The 22,333-nt window shown below is 45.3% G+C and overlaps 1 protein-coding gene across 1 annotated transcript in view; it reads left to right on the forward strand.

Moving 5' to 3' along the window:
* Positions 1–22,333, forward strand: part of LOC121695017 (catenin alpha-1-like) — a 99,509-nt gene that overhangs the window by 4,694 nt on the left and 72,482 nt on the right. Inside the window, exons 5-8 of the mRNA XM_042075496.1 lie at positions 4,417–4,583; positions 8,181–8,300; positions 9,741–10,010; positions 20,408–20,611. Of these exons, the coding sequence (XP_041931430.1) occupies positions 4,417–4,583; positions 8,181–8,300; positions 9,741–10,010; positions 20,408–20,611 (761 nt within the window). The remainder of the gene's footprint in view (positions 1–4,416; positions 4,584–8,180; positions 8,301–9,740; positions 10,011–20,407; positions 20,612–22,333) is intronic.

Consider the following 22,333-nt stretch of genomic DNA (forward strand, 5'->3'; position numbering starts at 1 on the left):
CGCATGGCTTTTGTGCGACGGCCATTTTAAGCATTTCATCATGGTGCGGCCCCCCCTTACCACCTCCTGCCCCCTTCTCACACACTGGTCCCTCTCTGGGCACTACTTTAGAGGAGATGGATGAGAGTTTATTAAAGGCACACTGATCACTATCAGGACTGTGAAAATGGCCTTATTGATCGGACCCTCTGGAGGGAATGACAGTCTTAAGGTGCTGACTTTCTTTTGAGGTTGGGGTGGGTGGTGGGATGTCCTGGGGCTATTTTAAGACTGGCGAAAAGAAAAAGAGAAGGAGAAAGAGAAAAATCACACGAAGGAGCGGTTGTCGGCAGTGCCAGGTGATCTTTTGTGCTGGGTTATTCGCTGTAAGCTGCCTGCCTCCTCCGTCTGAAGGAGCACGCTGGCCAGGGCTGGTCTCGAAACACACAGACCTCAAACACCACTTCCTGTTGGTGAAGTCTACAGTGTATATTTTGCTTTAACCCCACTGAGAGGGGAGGGGGGAAAATGAAGGAAGGAGCAAAAACAAAAATCTGCATTTCTTGTACTTCAGAAATAGATTTCTTTCCTGCATGACTGGTCTTTTCCCTCCTCAAAGCAAACGCCTTATAAATCTTTAAAATAGCTTAATTCTCTTAATGCTTAGCCCATCAAGTGAACAAGCGGGAGGGAACCTTTAGATATCCCTTTGTTTTATCCAGATTTGATTTAGACTGAGCCTTGAGTAAAGCAGTGGCTTTCCTCTCAATATGAATACGTTTCAAAATCACTGTCAGTCGCGTCTGTCAAGTCTACACAGATCACTGAGGAAAGAGGTAGACTGAATATGACACACAATGGCAGACAAATGAAGACCAGCAGCCTTTGTGTGGCACGGACTTGAAAGACTGCCTCTGTGTGTGCGTGTGGGAGATAGAGAGTGAGTTTTGGAGGTCAGAGGCTGTATGTGACCGTACACATAGCGCCTTCTGTCTGGAACATCATGGCCTGAATGAGAGTTCATAGTGGCAAGTCTCTCCTTTCTTTCTTTCTTTCTTTCTTTCTTTCTCTCTTTCTTTCTCCTCTTTCTTTCTCTCTTTCTTTCTTCGTTTCCATGTGTCAGACAAAAAGCCACTAATGCAATTAACTTGTAAACCCCTGCAACCAGCAGTGTTTTCTCCCTGTCTTCTAAAGCCATGCTCAGGCAATGAACACACACACACACACACACTCTCTCTCTCTCTCTCACTCACCCCCTCACCCACCCCAGTGATGTTGTTCCACAGGAGGCTGAAGGATGTGTGTGTGTGTGTGTGTGTGTGTGGATGTGCAGGGTGCGGAGGAGGAGGAGGAGGAGGAGGACACTGTTACTGTTGCTACATGTCGGTTTGCATGTCACTACTCACCATGTAGCTTTATGTCATGGGAAATTATTTATGGGCCTCTTCCCTGGATGACTACATTGTTTCTTTACTCTGAGCACCCAGAGTGCCAAGAGAGATCCCCCCCCCACACTTTTTCTCCTCTTCCTCTTCAAGCTTGGTAGAGAGAAGAAAAGGAGTGTAGAGCAGCAGGCATCTAAAGAATAGTGGCACCCCTCTTTCCTCACCTTCAAATCCATGCTCGGCTCCTTTTATAGCCATGTGTCAGTCACGACTTATGGGTTCTTTTTTCCACAGCATTATTTGTATTTCTTTTTTTTTGGGTCCCCCCCCCCCCCCCCACACACACACACACACACACACACACACACAAACACACACACACACAAACGCAGGCAGTTTCCCAAAGTCGAGGAAGCATACTCAAAGTTGCCACGTCATCGAACTCCGCCGAGCACTGTTCCAATGTTAAAAAATGCTCCGAAATTCGCATCCTTTGTTCTGAGAATTTTCAAGGATGCATCTGTGGATCCTCAGGTGAACGAAAATACCCATAATCCTCTGCGTTGACATGCATCAGAGCAGCGCCCCTACTGAAACAGAAGCGTGCAGTTGAAGAGTTGAGTGTCCGAGAACACAAGGGAGGCCTCTAACCTCATCTTCGAAGAACCCGACTCGCAAGGAGGCATTCTATCAAAGAAGTATGCTCGACTTTGGGAAATAGCCACACACGCAAAATATACCAGTGATGCTAAATCTGTAGAAGGTACCTCACTACCAATACATCACACTGTCTATCTGCACTAAAAAAGTGCCACATCATTCTGAGGCTGGAGGGGTGGCACCTGAGTCTCTAAAAAGGTGCATCTCCAGCTCTAGTGTTTGCTATGTTTTCTGATTCTGCCGACCCCAAGCGTAGACTTCAAACCCCCTCTCTCATATCAAACCACTACGGAGCTGGCTTCTCTCTCTGCTGTGTGGCGTGTTGACGCACTTGGCGGCCGGGGTTGAGGTTAGGATGTCAGGGCGCCCAGCACCGCTGAGGTGCGGAGGAAGTGACCTCGTCTGTCCGTGTCCGCACCCCCTTAGTGTTAGTGTGGGGCCAGTGCTAAGGGGCCGATTAGGACCAGAGAGATGGAGAGTAGGGATCGACCGATATGGTTTTTTCAGGGCCTATACCGATATCAATTATTACCAAAACAGGGGGCCGATAACCGATATGTAAAACCGATATGTCAGCTGTCAAAAAGGGGGGTAGATGGTAAAGACAATATGCTGCAAAAATTTCATTCAAAAGCATTTAATTATGCAAACTTTTCTTTCTTCTTTGCAAGTGTATATCCTGTGTAGGCCTATCATGTTAATCCAAGAGCTGAGTGATGGCAATTATTTTCATAGAGTAGGCCTACACAATGGGCTATGTGCTTGTTAAGGGACCTGTCACAAAGAGGATGCTTTGCCATCGTGTGTGTGAGTGCACGAGAGAGGGAGAGGGAGAGGTGCATGCGTGATGGCAAGTGTTACGGTTGAATAGTTTAACAAAACAGTTTTAAAGGGAAACTTGGCAGGATTTCCCCCTCTGCTGGAGAAATTGTGCACTATGCTATTTCAAACTGTGGGAAAAGGTAACGATAAAGCACATGGATTTGTTTACAAGCTAGCGAACGGTTAGAATAAGCTTGGCAGAACTATGTGGATGTTACAAGGTAAGAAACACGATTTAAAACGAGTTTCTTGTTTCTCACTTCTCTTTCCGGGACGGTAAGTCTCAATGTTGCAAGGTTGGTTTTCCGCCTGGGGACGCTAGGCGCAGCGGGGAAAGTCACTATTTTCACCGGAACAGGTCATTTAACCATCCGAATGATTTCTAAACGGGTTTATTACGTTGAAATAGTTGCCAAGTTCCCCTTTAAAATAGTTCTTAGGCTATTTAAGCATGCAATTTGTGTCCATGCTATAAGCTACACTTTTGAGAGCCTAAAAGGCACGTTAATAGCCAGCTCAGGACGCGATTTAGTTCAGGTCGGATCAAATTACGGCTGGCCCTGGGTGCATAGTCTTTTCTGACAGTCTGTTTCAAAAAGGAGCAATTAGACTTTTTGACGTTCGCTATCGCATAATTTAGGACTTGTCTGTACTATGTCCGCCGAGGTGTCCCGTTATTTACAATTAACAGACGAGGTGGAGGCAGAGAACTCCCGAAGCGCAGCAACCGAGTTTGTAGGCTAACTAGTAAACAGCATACCACTAACGTGCATCAATCGGGAATTCGCTAAATGAAGGAAATGGGTGCTTTACTTATTGATCCGGATCAAAGAGACAATAGCTTACAAAGTGGTGTTTTTGTAACTTCAGTGTAGATGATTGTGATTCATTGCAACTTCAGCAATGTAGGCTACCTTCCTTACCTTCAAAAAGTAGCTCCATACAGCTGAAGCCCAGTCTACTGTCTGCCTCAGTGAGAATCCTAAACTTTCTCCGTGTTCAGTCTTCGATCCTGATTGGCTGCATTTGTGCTAACTTAACAAATCAGACGGTGTAGTGGGCGGGACAATGCTCTTGACCACAGTGTAGCAAATGCAGGCAGTGAGAGACGCTTTACAGACAAAGTAGCGCGCTTCGTTCTTTATCCATTTCAATATCGACTTATCGGTGGAATAAATGACCGATATCGATTATTATAAAAATGCTAAATATCGGCCCTAATAATCGTCCAGGACGATAATTGGTTGACCCCTAATGGAGAGGCCAGCTCAGGCCATTAATGAGTTATTAATGAACCCAGCAGGGGCCGTACCATTAGGATTAACCAACAGATGTAGAGGCTGCACACCAGCAGGACTTCATTGATTACGTGTGTGTGTGCGCGTGCATTTGTTCTGCTCAGTGCCTGCTACACTTTGTAGCCTTGTGTCTTAATCTGGAATTGTAGGCGTCACGTTTACTATTAATGATGTGCATATTATGAATGGAGTCTTTGCTGTCGTAAGGGGATCTAGCCTTTACTTGGGTCATCCAGATGATGTAATTTGTGTGTGTGTCTGCCTCCCTGTAGGAGAGTCCATGAAGCAGGCCTCAGGAGAGTTTGCCGAGGACCCGTGCTCATCGATGAAGCGGGGGAACATGGTGCGTGCGGCTCGTGCCCTCCTCTCGGCCGTCACCCACCTGCTGGTGCTGGCAGACATGGCCGACGTCTACCGCCTCCTGATGCAGCTGAAGCTGGTAAGGCGGACCTCGCTCGCTCACTCGCTCACTAGTGTGCCTCTCCGAGGTTATCCACACATTTCCCACACACACTGTTACAACCACCCGGCTCGTTCTGGGTGATTTAACATAGGGAGACCACACGTGGATAAAGAGTTAACAAAATATGTATTTATTAAAGTAATCATGTATGCAAAATGTGAAGTCAGTATGAATGAGATGGTAAGAAAACAAAAGTGTGGTGTAAACCAGAGTAATGTGCTAAACCCAAACAAAAGACAAAGGCGACGCATGTAGCAATGGAGAGAGGGAACCCTGAACTTTAGCCAGGTAGCCTCTTTTATAGTGCAGTTGCCCCAATCAAGTGATCAGCAGCATCTGTGTCTTGACCCTGCCCTGCAAACCGGAGAAAGACAAAGACAGGCAGGCAGAGACCGGCAGGCTTGTAACACACACGCACGCCCACACACCCGCCACCTACATCTCCTACATGCCCTGTGGGAGTGCAAATGTGTGCTTGAATGGTGTGTGTGAATATGCTGCAAGGCGCACGTTATGACCCTGTGTCAACGCCGCAACAAAAGAAGGAAGTGAGTGGTTGGATTTTAAGCAGAAATGGTTTGTTAACTAAATAAAGAAAGAAGAGAGTGAGGTAGGTGGAAGTCAGTTATCAGTAATGAAAAAGGCTGAAGAGTGATGTGGCGAGTGCTACATTGTGTTTGTCAGAATTAAAAATAAGAACAGCCTTTAACAGGAAGAGGAAGCCACTGACTTTGTTGCTGCGACACCTGTGTACAGGTGCAGCTGTATTGCGCGGAATTGTTCTGTATGTACAAGTTGGAGGTCGGGCTTAAGTTCCGACTTCGAAATAGGGATAGATCAATTTGCCCAGAGTTTAGAAGTGGGAACTTTGAATGGAGGTTCATTGTAGGAGGTCAGAATTCTTGAACCTCTGAGTTTGTCTGGAATGACATTGGGAGATTCCAACCAGGAAGTATCAGAATTACAACTTCTCGGGACTGCCATATAAGGCACTAAAGCCCAGCTTCCTGGCATACCTGGAGGAAACAAGCTAAAAACAAACGGTTTGCCATCATACTCGTACAGTGCAGCTTGACACAGAAACACCTGAAATGGACAAAGAATTGCATAGCCTTGTGGTCTACCACCATTTTTCATTTTTAGCTGAAATTACATTCTGCACAGCCAAGCTATTATGCCATCTCCGCTGCAGCTCCTTTCCTATAAATTGCTAACGGAAGCTGTTGGCACAGCACTCCATCAGTGACAGTTGAGTTCAGAGGTTTCCCTGTCTTTGTTTAGTTTCAATTCTTCTTGGATTAAATCAGGAAGGAATGTTTAAACGCTTTGAAACCTGCACAGAAATGTACCATGCTGCCCCAAGGTCTTTTTATTTTATTTTTTATTTTGGGCCCATCTGTGGCTAGGCTTCTGCCCCAGCTTGTCCAGAGGCAGGTGAGGTAGTTGAGATGGGGATGGGGATGGGGGGGGGGGGGGGGGGATGGAGGATGGTCATTGTGAAAGTGCATATTTCGCTGCCACACGGAGCACTTTTTGAGAGATGACATCGCTGGTCTTTTTATAGCCACCCACTTCATTATCTATCACCCCACTGCCCCCCCCCCCCCCCCCCCAACACACACACACACACCCTCACTGGCTGCTGGGCGGGCCGAAAGCACAGAGGAATGCTACAGGCAGCTGGCCAGTGTCCAAGAGTGTGTCCATCGCCTTCCGGAAAGAGGGAGTGCAATGGAGGGGCGTAAAGGCGCACAGCTCGAGTCCATTTTGACTTGTTCTCTCTCGCTGTGTCTCCGGTCTCCAGTGCCCACTGCTCCCTCTGGTTATTGCTGTTCTCAGAGCTGCACTCTACTTCTTCTTTTTGTGTCTGGCAGTTTTTTTTTTTTACATTTCTTGTTCCATTGTGTGGGTTTTATAACCAGTGAGACAGCAGTGCCAAACCTGAATTCTGAAAAGTTTGGCTACTTCTGTTTGTTTGCTTGTGGTTTTGTATCTTGAGGCAAGACAATGGGAATAGAAATGGATTTGAATTGATTTACAAACTCCCATATTATGGAAATGCTATTAGAATTAGTAACTTCTATTGTAGAGAAGAGCACAACACAGACCTGCATTATTAATATCTATATTTATTCTGTTTGCAAGTCCGAAATAAATGTTCTTGGTCAAACTTAGACAACTACAACTTACACACTTATCTTTTCAGGGATCTCATAATTCATCTTTCAATGGAAAGTTACTTTTGGGACCTGGTGAGCCACACAGTGGAATCCGTGGAAGGTTTCAGAGCAGCAAAAAACATTTTGTTACTGATTTATATGCAGACTGTTTTTTGTGTGAACATAAAACATTTAAACATTCATTTCCATCACATCTCCCAACTCCCTGAAGGCCCTAGACCCTGGTGTGGCCCTGGGAGTTGGTCTGATCCACCTTTTTTTTTTTTTTTTTTTTTTTTATTTATTTTTTTTTATTTTTTTATTTATTGCCTTCCTTTTTTTACTTTCAAGGGAACCTCAGCCTTTATTGTCTCTTCCCTGTTGGCAGAATACCTTGTCACTTGACAGAGGAAGACATCGCTTAATTCATTTATATGCATTAGGTTGATATATTGTTTGCATCAAACTGGGTTAGAGCTACCTTTTTTTTTTCTTCTGTAACTCCCCCCTCGGCCTCCTGTGCGTGCCCTGATATGGTACAGGGATGGCTGGTCACGAGTGCATCTGAAATAATTTCCGCATGTTGGCAGATCGGCAGCGGTGGCAATCCCTCGGCCCTTTTAGGAGATTTCATTTCAAACGTGTGATACCCAGCTGAGTGGATTATTCCATTTTATTTATTTATTTGTTTGGCGTCGAGATTAGATTTGGTGTCACCGCTCCTCGCTTGAAATGCGCCGTGATGGACGTTTGTGCGAGCTGGGAGCCGAAGCGTGCTCCTGGAAGAGTAGGCACTGTTTTTCACTCGATTGTTCCGTGAAGCTTGAATGATCATATGAGGAAATCGCTGTGTGTGTGTGTCTGTGTCCATGTGAATGAGTGTATATGTGTTTGTCTTATTCTCTCAATGCATGCAATTAAGCGGCTTGCATATAGAGAAACTATTGGCCTTAAATGGAAAACAAGCAATTTGTGTGTCCCAATGATGCCTTGTTTCTAATGCTATTACCTCTGCGTGACCTCCTGAGTTCCCATTATCATTGGTAAATGAAAATTAAGATGGGGAAACAGTCTTGATTTGCCTTTGTCTGTTGTCATTTAAATCTGGCCCAGGAACACTTATTTCCCCATTACTGTGTAATAGGTTTTGATGTTGTTCAAGTTTTGAACATCTTTGCTTTCTTCTCCTTTCCCCCCCCCCCCCCACTTCATTCCTCTTCTTCCCCCCCCCCCCCCACTTCATTCCTCTCCTCCCCCCCCCCCCCCCCCCACTTCATTGCTCTCCTTCCCCCCCCCCCCCCACTTCATTCCTCTTCTTTGTTCCTGCTCCTCTCTCTCTCTCTCTCTCTCTCTCTCTCTCTCTCTCTCTCTCTCCCCCCCTCCACATTCCTCCCTCCTCCTCTTCCATCCACAGGTTGAGGAGAATCTGGCTAAGGTGCGTAACGCTGGGACTGAGCAGGACCTGGGCATCCAGTACAAGGCCCTGAAGCCAGAGGTGGACAAACTCAATCTGATGGCATCCAAGAGGCAGCAGGTAAAGTGGCGCGGCCCCACGTAGTGTGCGATGGTATGGCGAAGCGTGTCACGATGCGATGCAGCTCGACGCGCTTTTTTTTGAGCCCGTGCCCTGCTCTGCCCCCTGTATTGTGTGGCTGACTTGCCTCGCCTCCACCTGAATAGATGTAATCAGATGCTGCGGCGTGCCTGTATCAAACGGCCTCACATTTACCCCCTTTGCCTCCCACACAGACAGGGTGAAAGTCACTCCCGCCTTTGGTTAGAGATTAGATGCATATAGGCATGAACAATCTCCTTATTACCAACAGGGCGCACAAGGGGAAGGGGTTGCAGTCAAAAGAGGAAAAGAGGGGGGAAATAGAAAACGACACGCTTACTGCTGGAAAGGGTGACAAAATCCATTAGCTTGATATGAGAATTGGGGCCTCTCTTTTTTTTTTTGGAGCTTATCAGGTTAGCCGTAGTCAACAGTGAAGTGCTTTTCCTGATGAATTTTCCAGGTGACATCACTGACTAATGGAATGAGCGTTTATATTTTCTCTTTGCAATTGAGATAGATTACTGAATCCTGACTTAATTATTTTCGCACAGATCAAATATGGGGTGTAGTTACTCGGCGAATATTTATTTGCTCTGAATCTTTCCGAACATCAGCAGTTACCTAGGCAGCCAGGCCCTTTCAGCAGCAACAAGACATCGAGATCTTTTATGCTGTGTGTTCTAGAACATCTGTAGTGAAATTCTCTCTAGTACACCCACATAGCCATTATTAAGAGAAAAACACCCGTCTTTTATTTGCACTGTCAGTATTGATGTACACTTGCAAAGGCATAAGTGAAGCTGGCAACCATTTTCTGCTGCTGGCTCTTGCCTTGCAGTCGATGACCCGGACCACTGTGAGAATGCTGTTCTTACAGTGAGAGCTGGAAAAAGCCTCTAAATGGCCTGCATCCGCCTGTGAAGTAAATGGCTAAACTATACTTTAATGGCCTGATTATGATGGTGTATAGTGTGTTGAAGGAGAGAAATTCTTGTGGGTCATTTCGACAATGCTCCATTAAGTGTTTTCAACAGTCCTTAGCGTTGCAATTGAGACCATAAAGTGATCACCATATCTTTCTTTCTTCCTTTCTTTCTTTCTTTCTCTCCATCTCCCTGTCCATCCTCCTGACAACTCCACCTCTTATTCCTCTTTCTGATGATCCCCACTTCTCCCCATTCCATTTCTGCCTCCTCCTGTTGTCATTTCCTGTTGCACGCACACTTTCCATTATTCTCCCGAACTCTCTCTTCTCTGCACTCTCTCTATTCTCCCCTCTCAATCACCCTGTTGTTACTCACCCCCTCTCCATTACCCCCCCCCCCCCCTTTCACTTCTTGCAACTGCCCCCCCGTCTCTCCTCCTTTCTCCCCTTGTCTCTCCTTTCCACCCCTCCGCCACACTTCCCTCCATCAGGAGCTGAAGGACGTGCACCACAAGGACCAGATGGCGGCGGCGCGCGGCGTGCTGCAGAGGAACGTGCCCATGCTCTACACGGCCTCCATCGCCTGCCTGCAGCACCCGGACGTGGCTGCCTACAAGGCCAACCGCGACCTCATCTACAAGCAGCTGCAGCACGCCGTCACCGGCATCTCCAACGCCGCGCAGGCCACCGCCAGCGAGGACTCCGCGCTCGGCCACACCGCCGGCGGCGGAGAGCTCGCGTACGCGCTCAACAACTTTGATGTAAGTCGGGGCCACTGGAGGTTGCAAACACAGATGAGTGAACTCTGTTTGCTCCTTTTTACTTTCAGTAAGCAGAGATGGAAAACTGATGCAACGGTTGCACCAGCGTTTTGGTTTTACCTGTGCACTCCCCACAGGCGATTTCACTATTTACCTGATCTTCCTGGCGGAGACGTTTTGGGGTTTAGGTAATAGTTGGGAAAAATGTGTCAACCTATTTTCAGAAGGCAGAGTTTTCCATCTCTGTGTGTGTGTGTGTGTGTGGATGTGGGTTTGCGTATAGACCCTTGAGTCTTGCTTTTTGTTGTGGGTTCATTCAATTATTTACTTAGTCATTATCTTCAGTAAATGTTGAACCATGGGGCAAGCCTTTATTTTGTTACTAATTGGTTGTTTCAAAGTGACACATTTCTGGAAGTAAAATCCTCAGAGTAGTATGCAAAACGAAACAAAAAAAAAACACTCCAAAGAGCTGGCCTCTTAAGAGCCTGTAAAGAGAATCCTCTCTCCACTCTTCCATTTGGGGACCATTTTCCCGTCGAATTCATCCAGCAACTCTTTTGGTGTTCTGAAGTAGAGCCCCCTAAAAATAGGTTTGCGCCTGTGTGAAACGGATTCGTGGCAGGCAAAAGGCGTGCCGAGCAACTTGTGTTTTTTTTTTTTTTTTAATCTCTGAAGATGAGGAACATGTTGGCAGGCAGCCTGAGCTCAACTTTGAACGGGAGGGGAGGTCTGCAACCCTGTGAAACACATCCCCCTGTTCTCCCCTGTGGAAATGTGTGTTTTCTAATGAGATGGAGGGATTGAGAGAGAGGTGGAGGGAGGGTGGGAATGCAAATGAACAGTCGGAGCTGTTTGCATACCCACGTTTTGATTGAACTTGATCCAGGAGACTGTAATCCAGGATTGTATCAGATTAATTTCTCCGGGCCCAAACAAAGCACTCCGGTTGACCTTCAAGATCCGGTAAGGAGAGGGGATAGGGGTGGAGGGCGACCCGCAAATCCCCCGTTGTTCATGTTGCTGCTGAGGGGTCAGTGAGGTTACTCTCGCCTGTGCCCAGTGCGTGACCCCTGATAATCTCTCCAGAGGGAAGTGAGAACTCCACTGCCTAAAGCAACGCGAGGTCAGGCAGCAACATTCACACAGTGGCCTTCCTGTCACAGTGGCCTTCCTGTCACAGTTGATGTCCGTTTGAGTAGTAATGCGTCATGGATCATTAGTTCACAGTATTTGCTTGCATTGACACTGACATTGACACGCTACCGTAAATATGCAGTATGTTGAAAATACTGTATATTTTTAAAAATATAAAGGCCCTATAAATAAAATGGCCTTATAAAAGGTTCAATATTGTCTTGCATTTATCAAATGTTACTTTGTGTCAGGCAGGATGGAAAGTGCATAAAAATCATTGCTGGAAATACGTTTTAAGGGTAAAACTGAGTAAAATAAAGCTTACGGAGTGAAATAATTTGAAAAGCCAGCCGATTATACCTTTTTAAGGCAGTGATCTGACAAAGATCATGCAGAGTAGGTTAAAACAATGCTAAGTTAGCTTGAAATCACTACACGTATAAAAAAGCATTGGCTTTTACAGTCAACTGCCTCTGTTGTGATGTTTCTATTTCTGCCTTAGAGGTCCATCTGGCATGAGGTGGTTTGAAATGCTGCCTCCTGAAGAGGATCAGCTGCATGAAGCTCAATGGGTTCAGAATAATTATACCAGACCAGGGCTCTACACTAACATTTTTTTCCAGGAGCACTTGTGCGCCCAAGTTAAAAAATGTAGGAGCACAGACAAAAATTTGGGCGCACAGTCAGTTCTGTATTTAACTTAAACATAATCTAACATTACACTCCAGCTAACACTTAAACATGCCAGTGCACCAATTGCGAATATTAAGAATGACTGACAACATTTAGGCTACAGGAAATAGGATTTTAAAGATCAGTGTCTACTTTATTTTCAGTCTGTTCTATTTTCCTACATTTTGTTAATGTAAAATAGTATAATACATTGCCATATTTGCATTTAGCCTGTATATCAAGTATCCTGCCAAATGTAGGCTAATTTATTTATTTGTGAATCCATCTGTAGCTAATCCAAATATGCCCATGGTGACCTATCTGACTGCATACTGCCTAATACTACTACTAAAACAGTCCATTTTCTCTTCCACAAAACCCATAATAGGCTAATCAAGGATATATATATTTATTTATTTATTTATTTATTTATATTGATGGGGGCAGTAGGCAAACGTTAGGCCTACTTTCGTTTTGCACTTCAGCTTGTATTCGGTGTAAACAAACAAGCATGCGTGGAATCCTGGAGTTGTCAGTAGCGTTCTACCTTTGAATAAAATGTAATAGTAAATTGTCAACCCACACATAAGGCAAATAATATCCTGATATGACAACATTTACTTTTTATTTTATTTACCACAAAGTCCGGTATAATACAGCCTAACCATGTAGGCACTAAGACAAGTATCAGTAGCTGAATACAAGTAGTTAGTTGTTTATTTGTCGTCTTCCAGAAATGCAAACCAACTTGGACGCGCGAGGACGCTTGTGCCCAACACTAAACTCGTGCATGAGCTGTCATCTACCAATCCGCATGTGAAAACTGCCGGAAGTTGCAACCATGTAACGCCATGTTTTCAAAAATGTCGGCGGCCAAATGCAATGCTAAGTGGCTGAAGCTAACCCTTCAAATCCTGACCCCCTGGCTAAAAGGCATGTTGGGTTACCTTTCCTTCTCTCACTGCATTCTCAGAATCTCATCCTGTTCCTCCGATATCCGATGAATTCGGTGGATAGAAGAACTAATTTCTTCAATCTTTGCATCTTGGCTGGCTAGTCTAACTTTCCACTTCTTCTGCGTGCTCTTGGATTTGATAGAAGCGACTACTAGCAAGTCACAACGCGAAACTGCTAACGTTGATGGGAGGTGTAGTTTTTATGCTGCATTCACAACGTGATTCTATGGTTTGCACCAGTAATCTTTCTTGATGTTGCGGTGTATTTTGTAGACAGACATTGACATGGTTAGAAGTCATTCGCACCAGTGCGCTTAAATATTTTTTTGCACTCGCACGCCATCATTTTTACTCGCATGTGTACGACGTATACGAGTATTAGGGCCACACATGAAGAAAAAAATATTTTTGCCATGACTAGATTGAACTCAACATTTCGAGAATAAAGTTGAAATATCATGTCGACTTTAATCTCGACGTGTCTACATTAAACTCAACCTTTTGAGAATAATAGAGAGAACGACCGCTCGGGACGATTGAAAGGGATGAATGAAACATTCCAGTTTTCTTCAAGTGCAACAATGATTAGACATAGGCCTATATCATGTGGACAAAACATAGAACATAGTAACCTCCATTGCTCAGCCAAATACTTTCCTGTAAGGTCCTTCTCACGGAGTTACAGGCGATAAATGCGATGGTCAAAAGTAAACGTCATTAGCGGTTTATTTATGGCTATTATTAAAGAGTGTTTTTCATCTAAAGGTTCAACTTCATGCTTGCACTAGACTAGGCATACTAAGTGCTCTCCCCAATCCTACTTTCACATTGCTTGTTTGTTTGTAATGGATGCAAAACAGCCTATTGCTGGAGGGACGAATGAAGCTGTCCTCCCGACCAGGCAACCCCATGTATTCTACATGCACACGCACACATGCATAAAGTACATGCACACATATTCCCTCACGGGATCAAAAGAGTGTATATACTTAGGCCTATACATATCTGTGTTAGCCTCCTATATTTATTGCAGGTGAGACATGGAAAAGCAGTTTTAGAAAAATTAGTTTTGCCATGTTAACCTATGGAGAGTGATGGCCTGTGGGTCATGAAGGGCAGTTATTTGGATGTGCAGTGGCCTTACCCACGTAAAACAGAGTGAAATTTTGTACATTTTGTATAGAAACATTAAACTTAAACTGTAGGCTATGTTTAAACTGTATTTCGAGTTTAATGCCGGCATGTCGACTTTAAAGTCAACATGTCGAGTTTAATCTCGCCATGGCAAAAATATATATTTTTTTTCTTCATGTGTGGCCCTAATACTCCGTTGTACATGTGCGAGTGAAATGGGCGCACTGTAGAGCCCTGCGGACATCTACCATGTTGCTTTGGCCTCTTAATCATCTTGTATGTGTGTGGGTTTGCTTTTGTGTGTGTGTGTCGAATGACCAGGTTTGAGAAACCACCTCAATCATCATCTCTAGCTGGGGAAATATGTGAAGTAATTAGACAGCTCATCGTTATTACCATACTAGGCTTTTCTCTTTTCCGTTAAGGCATGCTAAAACGCCGCTCTGTTGGGCCTGTTGCCATGTCGATATAGCAGCCATGGCCGCTCTCTTGCCTGCTGTGTTATTAGTAAGCTTTCTACTTCTAATCCTAGCGCTGAGATACTATGCATGGTTTATTAGCGGCATGAAGTGACGTAATATTCCAAGCTTATTTTTTTGTTTTAATTCGACTTAATTGATCTTTGGAATCATTACTTAATGATTAGATCAAACTTCAAGAGATTAACTGGCTTTACACTTAATCTTTAGCATACTCAATTAGCCCTCGTCTGTTAGTGGTCTTTGCTCAAAGCAACATTGCTCTGTTGACTAAGGATGCACTGGACCTAGACATCTGGTTAAATAGACCAATTTCACAGTGTCCAGGTGTCCGGCCTCATTGATGATAATGATGCCTTAATTGGCAGGGTAAAACGTCTTCCTGTTTCTGTCTTTCCTGTGGACTTTTCTTTTGCTGTCTATGGGACAGTGCTCTTCCACAGGAAGTTGATTTACACAGTGGCCCCATCTTGTGAAATGGGCTAATTATGATCTTAATTGGCCAGTCGAGGCAGCCATGATTGTAACTGATGACATGAGCAAGTGCTGCGACCAACAGGTGCTTCTGCAGTGTTGTAATTGACAGATTCTTGTATGAGGATCATGCCACCTATTATTTATTTATTTATTTATTTATTTATTTATTTATTTTCTTCCTTCCCACCCTCAGTGTTTTCAGAAGAGGGCTTTACGGGAAGAACAGCTGGCAGACTTGCACTCTCCTAGAGAAAGAACACATTTGCAAATCTGAACGAAAGCTTCACTCAGCTCTCTTGGCATTTGATGTCGTTCCACCCACTCCACCTCTCTACTCCACAGCTCTGCCCTCACACACACACACACACACACCCTCCTCCACTCTGCTTTCTCTCCCCACATGCCAGGCAGGCAGCTCTCTCTCGCTCTCTCTCTCTCCCTCCCTCCCTTATGCTTGCTCGATTTGTGTTGCGCCAATTAGTTTCTGAAGTTCTGGATTATCGTTTTGCTGCTCGTACACCCCTTTGTTTGTGACGAGGGGAGCAGGGGTGGCGCCTCTGAAGCCTGACGCTGTGCGGAGAGTCCTTGCGAGTGCCTGTGATCTTTTTTTGAAAGGGGTGCAGCTTCTTATGGATGTCGCGCACACAGCCACACTACCCCGATTCCTCCATTTAATTTATTTATTTAAAAAGAAAAGGAGTGAAGGAACCTCTTCACTCCTGTCTTAAGAGACTCCTGTGCTGTACTTCACTGGTTGAAAAAAGTTTATGGATTCATGCGGAGTGCTTTCATTAGTCACTGCAGCTGCTGCGAGTAGGTGTGTGAACCTAGTGTGACTCACCCCTTTCGCTTCCCTTATTTCCGCTTCAGTCATCTCCATTGATTACAAAATAAAAGCAGTTGCCTTTTCTTTTTCTTTTTTTCTGCCTCGGTGCATGTGTAGCACATCCTAATACCCTGCCTTCTAATGCATCAATCAGCTGGATTGCTAGCCGAAACATTAGCTGTCTGCCATTTGAGCAGTCACTCAAGTCGCTAGAAACCGTCGTTAGGGACCTTTTAAGCTATTCAGGCGTCGATGCTGGGGTCACATTGTCTTGTCTCAAGGGGTGGAGCTGTTCAGAGGTGATAATTCAGTCTTTATGCGGTGAATGGTGACAAGTGATTGGAGGGCAACAGACTTCTAGAATTTCAGCAGCAACTGGCCATAACTGTCCCGCAAAATGTGCCTTGTCAATGGCATTGAATTATCTGTGATTTTATGTAATTGCAAATGGCCATTTTGTAAATTGTTTAATGAAAAAAAGCATAGACATGTCTAGCCATATTTTCCCCAAGTAAAATGAACATATGAAGAGGCAAACTACCACAATCCCTTACCCCTAACACACACAGCTCTGTCTTGAAAGGTGGCGGAGGGTCTCAATGAAGAACTGCTTTGCTTTATGGGTTTTTGTCCAATGCATTATCAGAGGCTTTTCCTTCAACCTCCAATGGCTCACACTTTCATCTGAGATTTTTTAGAAAGTATTAGGAGTTCATCTCTCCAGATCTACCAGGCTCAGAACGATTGCTGTTGCATGACGCTTGTTGTGCCGTTTATATTTGAGAGCCCTTGACGGGACTTAATCGTCCCCAAGGTCAAAATACTATTGAGCGCCACAAGTTTTATCGCTTGGAGATTTCCAACCCTGTCGTCAGGGTGACGCTTGCTGCTGGTTTCCGGCTTCTGATGAGGATCTTTATTCCAAGCGGTTTTGAGACCTCACACCTGAGCTAACTGCTAAGCAGCCTGAAAACACCCACTAAGATGCGTTGACTGTTCCATTGGTTAACTGTTAAAAACCGCATTGTTGCTTAAGCCTTTACTGGCATTAGAATTAATGCTGTTGTCTTTGTTTGGGCTTTTGGCATTTTCTGTGTTGTGCCTTGAGTGGCACAGAGCAGAGGACGAGTGCTTTTGTTGTCGCAGTGCCAGGCAAAATTGATGCGAGCGAGCTGGTGGCATCTGTCAGTAGAGGTGCGAACATAATGCTGAGCGGAAGACCCACTCCATACGGGCGTGCTTCACCCGTAGGCAGTCAGGAGGCTGTGCCTTATGGTCCCCTCTGAGCGATGATTGATTGTAGTGTTGTCACGATACCAAAATTAATGTTTCGATACCAAGTTAAGAATTGCGATTTCGATACTTTTTAAAACATTTATTTGATTTGGGGGCCCCACCACCTTGACATCATCAGTAATATTGAATATACTGTAGTGTGATCATTCACGCCAGTGGCCATCCCAGATTCTGCTTGACTCTCTCCACACAAACACACATGGAAAATGATGGCTTATGTCATATTTCATATATTCTGCATAATTACTAGTAAATATATTTAGCAATTTGAAAACTATTCTAAAGCTATAACTATTTTTAAACCATTACACTTAGGCATATCTTTAATGTGGTGTGTAGGTCTAATTGAGTGCACATTGGTGATGTGTAGGTGTAATTGAGTGCCTGTCACTTTAAGAGATACGTGAGTAATTGGCCTTGTCTCACGGTTTTAGTCTAGTGAATAAAAGTTGCACATGGCGCATAAGGATATGTGGATGCAATTAATTATGTTTTGTATGTCATTAGATAAAATAAATGTTCAAAAAATGTACAAGTCGAAGAAAATCTTTCTGGGATCATAGAAGAGATGAGTGTCTTGCAATGTTCATTGATGATTTTAGCGAGCAATAATTGTCAAACGTGACCTGAGCTAGCGGGATAGTTAGCAAGGATCTCTCTTCAGATGTAAAAGTTTGCCATGGTTGCTTAGCCTATTTCTAAATTACATTGAAACCAAATAGTAGGCCTAAATGACCAAAATCCCACAGCCTAGGTAGGTTAGCAACACAAACTTGTTAGATGCAACTGAGCAAATCAACTTGATATTAGCCTATTATGATGTGTTACCATAGCATCACTTGAACTAGCAGCCATGTATCGCTGTTTATAGCACGACAGCTGCGCTAACATGTCTGTGAGGAGAAAAGACGCACAGCCACAGGTTAGGGGAGGAGGCGCTAGAAGCATGCCTTGTGCACACGCATGTTACTTCAAAAGAACACGGTCATTCTCAAAAGTATCGATACTAATAAAATTAGGCATCGTGACATTTTTAATTTCAGGGTATTGCGATACTTTTGTAGTATCGGTGCACCGTGCAGCATTGATTGATTGATTGATTCTTAAGATGAGCTTAGTTTTTATAAAATCAAGAGGTCTCTCTCTACCACCCCCCCTCCCCCAAAATGGATACCAAAATGGTGTGTGAAAGGGGAGGCTTGTGTTACGATTGTATTGTGAGCAAGGACACATGTGTGCCTGCCCCCCACCTTTTCATTATGTCCTGGTGACTGTGCAGAATTTCTGGCTCACATATGTGCACAGCCGAGTACTCACACACACACACATAGGATAGACACACACACATCCAGATAGACACACACAAACTCGCACTCTCTTCCTCTTCCACATCACTTAGTCAGCGCCTAATTTCAAGCCAGCCGAGGCAACTTTGGAGCAGGCAAACGAGCGAGTGAGTCCAGAGGCTTGTTGCCGTGGCAACGTGACACACGCAAAGAGGTCAGACGAGACGGAGGCTAATAAACTCCAACTCCTAACAACTGAATTGTTGAATATTTTACCATGAGATACGAGCGACTGTCAGACGGAAGGGCTTCGCAGAGGGCTTCATTTTTTCGGTAGAATGGCAGGAAGTTGGGGATTTTTTTTTTCCTCTCCCATGATGCGACTTGGAGCATCAGCGGCATTGTGTTTGCTTTGTATATATATATATATATATATATATATATATATTTATTTATTTATCTATCTATCTGCCCATTTTCTCGCTCCTCCTCCAACATTCTGACACATTCCTCTCACGTAGCCTTTACTCATGGAACCTGACATGAACAAGTTTATTTACTATAACTGGAGTGAGTATGGACATGGGTTCTCATGGGGAGCTGTTTTTTTGAGGAGGGTAGTTGAGCTCTGTGTGTGTGTGTGTGATGGGTTGTGTGTATGTGTATGCGTGGGTGTAGGTGGACTGGATGGCTTTGAAATGAAACCAGGAACTCGGGAAATGTCACTCAGGCTCCGCTGGAGGAGAAGCAACATGTTTCATATGCATAACTGCATTTGAGACCCTCAGGCTGGTGTGTGTGTGTGTGTGTGTGTGTGTGCGTGAGCAGGGGACTTGGCAGACTTCTGCTGGTAATTCTCCACCTGCAGCTTTCTTCCTAGTTGTGTGTATATATAGCTGTGTGTGTCTGTGAGTTCCCCCAGGAGTCGAAGTGAGAAATGAAAATAAAAAATAAACCTTCAGCTATGACTTTCATTTGTTCATTGTTGATTTCCGGTGTGAGTCATTTGCCATTAAGTCCCCTTTTGTCTCTCTCTCTCTCTCTCATCTCTCTCTCTCTCTCTCTCTCTCTCTCTCTCTCTCTCTCTCTCTCTCTCTTCTCTCTCTCTCCTCTCCTCTCTCTCTCTCTCTCTCTCTCTCTCTCTCTCTCTCTCTCTCTTTTTCTTTTTTGGGGGGGGGGGGGGGATTAATTAGCTGCAAATGTGGGTTTTTGTGAGAAGGCATGTGGGTGGTTCCGCACGGTCCAAGGCTGATCCAGAGGAGTCCATCTGCAGGGGAAGCGCTGAATAGCTAATGCCGTCCCTGATTGAGGAGCCTATTGGGCTGTAACGGCAGCTGCGCTCCCCAAACCCCCACCTCGCCCCTCGTCATTCGTCTGCCGCTAAATTATTGATCCTTCTGGTTAATGCAGATTACACCACCCTGTCTCCTCTCTTCCTCGTCTTCCTACTCTCCTCGTCTGGCGCTGAGCCTCTGCATTGTCTCAGCCCCCCTGTCAGACGGCCATCAGCAGAAAATTCCGGCGTGTTACACTGACCACCCGTGCTAGACAGGAGCCAGGGGTCCCTGAAGCCACAGGTATCATCTGCTCCTCGACGGAGGGCTGGCGGTGGCTGCGGTGGTGGCGGCGGCGGCGATCGTTTAGCTGTCAAACTCCCTTCCCTCTGGACTGACTGTTGCCAAGTTGGAACATGTCAAATCGCTTCGGCCCTGTGGGTGATGTGATTCACCCGGCTCAACGCGGTTTCTGAGCTCGCGCCACCAAACCCCCCACCCCACCCCCACCATCGTCCCATAGTCTATTCCAGGGCCTTTTCATTCTCGCTATTTCTTGCCATTTTTTTCTCCTCTCTCCCACTCCGTATCCCCTTTATCTGATGTTATATATTGTATGGACAGATGGGAGGATGAAGGATACATGTACTAAACTGTTTTTGTGTGTTGGTGTTGTGATTTGTTTTGGATGGGAAGAACTGTTAAAAGTGACACATTAACAACAAATCATGGAGAAAAAAAAAAGTGTGTTTCTTCAGCAACTCATTCTGTTTTTTTTTTTTGTTTTTTTTGTTTGTTTGTTTCCCCTCTCCCTCCATCCATCCCTCTTTCCACTCTTCTCCTCTTTTCCCCCCATGCAGAAGCAGATCATCGTGGACCCGCTGAGCTTCAGCGAGGAGCGCTTCCGGCCCTCTCTGGAGGAGCGTCTGGAAAGCATCATCAGCGGCGCCGCCCTCATGGCCGACTCTTCCTGTACGCGCGACGACCGCCGCGAACGCATCGTGGCCGAGTGCAACTCCGTGCGCCAGGCTCTGCAGGACTTGCTCTCCGAGTACATGGGCAACGTAGGTGGCCTCTCTCTCTCTCTCTCTCTCTCTCGCTCTCTCGCTCTCTCTCGCTCTCTCTCGCTCTCCTCTCTGTGTGTGTTTGTGCTTTGTATTTTTTGTGCAGAGCTTTCTCTGCTGCCCCTGAGCTGTGCCACCCCAGCTGCTGTCCTCTTATTCTCCTCTTCTGTTTGTCTGTTTTTGGGGGTGGCACACACACACACACACACACACCCTTTCTCTCCTCTTCACAGTTTCTCTCCCATTTTGAGTTTCACCTTTTGCCATTCACCTCTTCTTGTCCTGCGGCTTGCTGTGTCAACAGTATGTGGCCACCCGCTGTTAAAATACTAAGCTTCCCTGTTGGGTTGCCAAAACCCTTTTCTGTTTCTGGAATGTTTGATGCATTGTGTGTGTTTGTGCTATGTTGTTTTCCCTTCTTTTAAAAAAGGCAGATATACATTTTGTGCAGCTGTCCTTGTTCCTGCAGGTCTCTTCTCTAGGAGAGATTTGGAAGGCTCAGGGTTTTGCTCGCTCGTTGGCTTAATGGCCAATGTAATCGAGACAGTTGGTGCATTTTACAGTGGTTTATTCTACGAAGAACGGCCCAGCCATTTAATTACGCTTGTTGGACAGGCCCTTTCCCCACAATTAATATTTCTCAGTCAAAAGTTGAGCTTTCGGCAAATGTGCCGGTTGTTCTCCGGCCTCTCCACAGGCATTTAAAGCGCAGCCATAAAAGGTAACAAGGATCTCTAATTGGGCCAGTGGACATTTGTTTCAGTGTCTGTAGCCAGAGTTGGCCCATATGTTATGTGCTCTACAAAAGAACACCCCCCCCCCCCCCCCCCCCCCCCACCCACACACACACACACAATCCACTTACCCCATTTCCTCCCGCTCCTCTTCATTAGAAATCACCTCAAAATTACATTTGACATTTCGAAAGGACAGCCATGCAGCTTGAAGAAAGCATGCACACATGCGTGCCGCAACCCTGCCCCAGTAACAACCGCTCTATTATACCTCCAGATGCATTAGGCAGCGTTTATAGGCCTAAGCAGTATGAAACCTCTGTAATTAATAATGAAAATAAATAAATTAGGCACCTAATCGGGGAAGCTAATCCATTTGAGAATTTGTCTCAGGCCTGGCGTCGCGGAGTGGTCCCATCTCTCTGTGCGAGGGGGAGAGCCCAGGCGATGGGGGAGGTGGGCTGTGGCGTTTCTGTGGCCCTCTGCTCGGCTCCGCGTTAACGCTTGGCATGCAGGAAGGAGCGGCGCATCCTGGCACGGCCTCCTCCTCCTCTCCTCACTTCTGCTACCCTCATTCCCTCTGGTTTTCTTCTTCTTTCTTTCTTCTTTCTTTCTTTCTTTCTTTCTTCTTTCTTTCTTTCTTTCTTTCTTTCTTTCTTTCTTTCTTTCTTTCTTTCTTTCTTTCTTTCTCCCCCACTTTTATTTCTGTCTTAATTTCTCTCTCCCCTTTCATGCTATCATCTGTCATGTAATGTCTACCACTTGGTACCATACCCACCCCCCCCCCCCCCCCTGCGTGTGACACTTCATCTGTCTTTCTCTTGTCATGTAGTGTCTCTCACTGAATCTCTCTCTCTGGACAAAAACCCCCATACACTCTCTCCCTGCGATATCTGAGCTTGATCCGCTTCCTTGTTATTAACCAGTGGAAATTGCCTCTCCGTTTCATGGCAAACAGCTAGCCAGCCAGAATGTTTTTTTCCCCCTC

This window comes from Alosa sapidissima, chromosome 20 (genome assembly GCF_018492685.1).
Source record: "Alosa sapidissima isolate fAloSap1 chromosome 20, fAloSap1.pri, whole genome shotgun sequence".
Classification (NCBI taxonomy): Eukaryota; Metazoa; Chordata; class Actinopteri; order Clupeiformes; family Clupeidae; genus Alosa; species Alosa sapidissima.